The 4,847-nt window shown below is 36.1% G+C and overlaps 1 protein-coding gene across 1 annotated transcript; it reads left to right on the forward strand.

Moving 5' to 3' along the window:
• The first annotated feature begins 154 nt into the window (after positions 1-154).
• On the forward strand, positions 155-3,305 carry LOC117500104 (high affinity immunoglobulin epsilon receptor subunit gamma-like). The gene is made up of 5 exons (XM_034152804.1): positions 155-158; positions 289-380; positions 1,004-1,027; positions 1,417-1,449; positions 1,682-3,305. Exons 1-5 carry the CDS (start codon positions 155-157, stop codon positions 1,745-1,747), a joined length of 219 nt encoding a protein of 72 aa, XP_034008695.1. The 3' UTR covers positions 1,748-3,305.
• Positions 3,306-4,847: the final 1,542 nt, after the last annotated feature.

The following is a 4,847-nucleotide window of genomic DNA, read 5'->3' on the forward strand; positions in this document are numbered from 1 at the left end:
TCACAGAGCTCACTTCAGAGAAGTTTGTGAAGAGATCTCACTGACAGCCGACAAGAAAACAAGGAAACGGATCTCTCCTTTTATCTGCAACTGAAACCGTAAGTGCTATCCATCGCTGTCTCTTTGTTGATCAACCCTACCTGGACTTGTGAGGATGAGTAAACACCATGGAGAGATTTTAAATATACCGTTAGCTTTAAAAAGTCTTAGTTAAACAGTGAGTTTATGAAACGGCATGATGGAGGAGATGATGGTGTTTGATGTAGACGGTGTGTTTTCTGTGTGCAGTGGCTCTCGGAGACATGAACGTGTGTTACATTCTGGACGGGATTCTCATCCTTTATGGCATCATCCTCACCGTCCTATACTGCAGAATGAGGGTAAGACAAACAGGAACAACACACACACACACACACACACACACACACACACACCAGCATGATGAAAGTGCTCTATGTTCCTTATTTTTGTCCAGACGTTCTCCTGAACTCTTGTAAAAAGTACGATTATTAACAACATTTTAAGAGTTTTGATCACAAATTCTCTCCATTTTGAGTAGAAAAAGTCATGAAAATGTTCTACAAACGTATAAAGATATCGATGATTCTGTCTTTAATGAAACTAACTTCCGTAATTACACCGCCGGTTCATAATGCTCTCTGTTTTATACGTTTGTATGTATTTGATCTACTTCATTGCATATTTGTTGTGTGAAATTGTGTTTTTAAAGTGAATTTTAATAACCTCAAAAGCCCTATTTGAAATAAATTACTATTTACTATTATTATTAATTAGTATGTATTCTTTTTGTTACCTTCATTGTATTTATTTTATTTCATTTTGTATCTCTATAAAATATCTCTATCTCCTTTTACATAACTCTTCACGTTGTCTTGAATATTTCATCACTTTCATGAATTACATCTCAAACATTGAGTCTAAAGAGTTTAAAACTATTATATGAATCACTAAATCCTGTGTTTTCTGATGTACTTTTTAACAGTGGACTCCTGCTGATCCCCCTGCGGTAAGTGTTGTATATTTTTGAATATATATATATACAACTAAACAAAACGTTTGTTTTTTTAAATGCGTTGGTATTCAACCCTCAAAAGCTGAAGTTCTGCTTTAAAGCGAACATCAGACTATCATTTCCTGTAAGCTTGAGCTGACCACCAACCTACGTTATTTATACACACTCACAGTTCCCAGCAGTTTCTTCACACAAACACACGTGTCACCTCCTACTTCCTGTTAATTGGTATGCACAAACACATTAAGATCTTGACCCTCGAGGCTTAAAATCATAAAGTAACATACCCCAAAATGTCTAAAAGGAGGATGTATGTGTTCATTAAGAAACGAGTGTCGCTGAAGCCCATTTTATAACTCCTTTGAACTGTTTTCGTCCCACAGAAGAAGAAGCCCGTGGAGGGAGGCATTTATGAGGTGAGACCTCTAATTCTAATGCTTAAAAAGACATTAAAAACTGCACATGATGGAAACGTGAACGCTTAAGGCACAAGTGCATGGTAAAGAAAACCTATTTTTATTCACCATACCTTGCTGTCAGAAAAGAACAATCTCACTTTGTGCAGGAAATGCTCACATCCTTGTTTTGTAGACATGTTACTTATAACACAAGGTACCTTTTAACTATATTTCCGTGTGTGTCCTGCAGGGTTTGACCTCTCAGAGCACCGACACCTACGAGACCATCAAAATGGATAAGAAGCCGATGGTCTGACGGGACTCTCTTGAAGCTTTAAACTGTATATTCGCCTCCCTTTTCTTTTTGTAAAAAATACTACTCTTATTTCCAAGCTGCGCATGTATGTAATGGTAAAACTAACTTAATTTAACAATGCACTAATAAAGGCTTTATGTGTTTTCACTGCGTTTCACAGCTGTGTCACCCGAGTTACTCAGAAACCAGAAGTTAAAGTTATTTCTGATCATCTTCCCTTTTTTTCAAGGAACGACGGAGTACTTGTAAAACCCACAACGTATTTTAAACTCAGAAAAAGGAGTGAATCTTGTTTTATAACACAATCATTAACACATAATCTGCTTATTATTCTGTGGTACACCTTAGATTAGATTCTCAGTGGAACATTTGTCTTTGGTTTATCAAATTCATATTTCTAAAAAGCCCAAAGTGAAGATTTCAAATGTCTGTCTTTGTCTGAACAACAGTCCAAAGATCCTAAAGATATTCAGATATACGATGTGTAAAACCAGCAGATTCTTAAAACTACAAAGGTGGGCTTTGCTTGTTTTTGTTACATTTTCTATCAATCATCTAATTGATTAATCGACTTAACTCTACTAATAAGCTAGAAAGTCCAAATCATGAATTGGTTTAATAGGATTTGACTTGGACTTGGGAAAATACTTAAAATAATCAGAGTCATTTTATTTATCTGATTTAATTTTGCATGCGTTTTTGAAGCTTTTAATCAAATCCCCGTATTTGAAACACAACTTTCATGTTTTAACAAGTTTTCTTTTAAATTCCAATGTTCAAACATTTGATTGCTTTGATGTGTCTTCTGACTTTTAAATACAAACAAATCTCAAAAATGTTTTTTTTTATGTAATAGATTCATGTGAAACACAATAACACTGAATCCTTACATGTCAGTTTTGCGAATCCTTGTCAAATCAACTAGATTTGGGTGAAATTAAAAACACTTAAAATGAGTTTAATCTTTAATTCAATTCAATTCAAATAGCTTTATTGGCATGACCATAATTACATACAGTATTGCCATTTAGGATGTACTTTTAAATTAATAAACATTTTGAACAAAAGCAAGATTAACTTTTTGAACATAATCTAGAAAATGAACCACAATTACCTGAGAATCCAGAAAGTAAATCTAACATTTTAATTTCTTAAAATGTACAACAGAAGATGGCCATCACACACGTTCACTGAAAGCCTGTATCCGTGTGCCTGAGTGACATTCTCCCACGTATTTACATAGAAACAAAACTGGAAAGGTTTTGAAAACAAATCGATGACAGTTCGCTCTGCGGCTGTGCACTGTTTCCCCTCAGGCTCTTCACAACAACATAAACTCACTCATCCAGACGTCTGTTACAACACACTGAACGTGTGAAACAAAATACACCCAGGGCTGGGGTCACAGCTGCATTTCAATGATGGTGAAATGAATATGAATTATATAAAATCATGTTTAATTGGCTAGTCTCACTTTTGTTGATTCCAAGTAAACATGTTGAAATGAGACAAGTGTTTTTTTTCTGTAACAACACAATAAATGACCCTTTATGCCTTCTGTGTGTGTGTGTGTGTCTGTGTGTGTCTCTGTGTGTCTCTGTGTGTGTGTGTGTGTGTGTGTGTGTGTGTGTGTGTGTGTGTGTGTGTGTGTGTGCGTTTTTACTGCTGCTGTTCAATCAGATTTATACTTTTCAGAATTCAATGCTTCCTTTTTGAATATTAGACTGATGATGAATAAGGATGAGTAAGTGGATGACTGTAGCAGGTGTGTGTCACTTCAACATGCTGTACATACAGTTTTTGGGTGGCAGAGTATAAACCATATGAAATGTACTTCTGTGGCTGTGAGGTGTCTTTCAATCGGAAGGTTGTGGGTTCCATACCCCTGTCGATGTATCCTTTGGCAAGATACTCAATCCCTTGCTCCCAAAGATGTGTGAATGTGTGTACATGTGAGCTTCGTTGAGCAGGTCACAGGTGGCGCCTTGTATGTCAGCCCCTGCTTCTGTATGAATGGGAAAATGCTGACTTGTTTTCGCCTACTAAAGCGCTTTAAGGAGTCATTTAGACTGGATAAAGCGCCTTATAATTGCAGTCCATTTTATTTGTAGGTTACAACACTGCCCACTGCTTCTAGTACAAGGATGGGTTAAATGCAGAGACCACATTTCACTGTGTGTATATATGTGTGACAATTAAAGAGGGTTTCATCCTCTGATTATATCTATCTATGAGTATGAATGAAGCTGTCTGTCATTGTAGCTGCAGGTTATCATTAGTTCAAGTCAACAGATAAACATCTGAAACCAGAGGATCATCTTCCCGTCACAGATTAGTCTGGTTGTTTTGGAAAAACTGAATTATTTGGAACTTCACACGAAATAATGCTGCGTTCAAGTTTTCCTGGGATATTAAGGTTTCTACAAGTGAGACTTGTGTTATCACGCATCATTTTCTGTTTGCTCATGTAACCTTAGAAGACCATTAGGATTCATCCTCATTAACAGAGGTGTTGAGATGTATAACGATGCTTGCTAACAAAAAAGCTAACAGGAGGGGAAAATAATAATAATAATGAATTATAGCTAAAAGTACAGGACAATACAAATGCTGTGGAGTAGATAATAAAGTAAAAGACTCCGCCGTTTGAAAAATGTATACTGAAGTCTTTTGAGGACTATGATATTTACAGGAAGCATGGGTTTATGAAAGGTTCATAACTGCACAATTAAATATAAAACAAACCATAATATTAATAATATGGCTGGGAATTGTAGATGTGTGTCACGTTCAAGCACTATAAGAGGTCAATGCATATCTTTTTTACAACAAACTGCAAGTCATAAAAACCTACTATTAATCACTGGCTTTTAACCCCGCTAAACAACCATTCTGCTGAGGCCTGAAGTTTGATGTATCAAAGAAAGCACATTATGTCCACTACATTTTGTAGAAATATTGAAAGGTGACTTATTAACAGGTAACAGGATGTCAATTAATGACAAATCCAACTTTCTCAATCTTACATGAACGCAGCATTAAGTGGGCGTGTCTACATCAAAAAGTGGGCGGAGTCGGCACAGACAGGTAGAAACTCAAA

This window comes from Trematomus bernacchii, unplaced genomic scaffold, assembly GCF_902827165.1.
Source record: "Trematomus bernacchii unplaced genomic scaffold, fTreBer1.1, whole genome shotgun sequence".
NCBI lineage: Eukaryota > Metazoa > Chordata > Actinopteri > Perciformes > Nototheniidae > Trematomus > Trematomus bernacchii.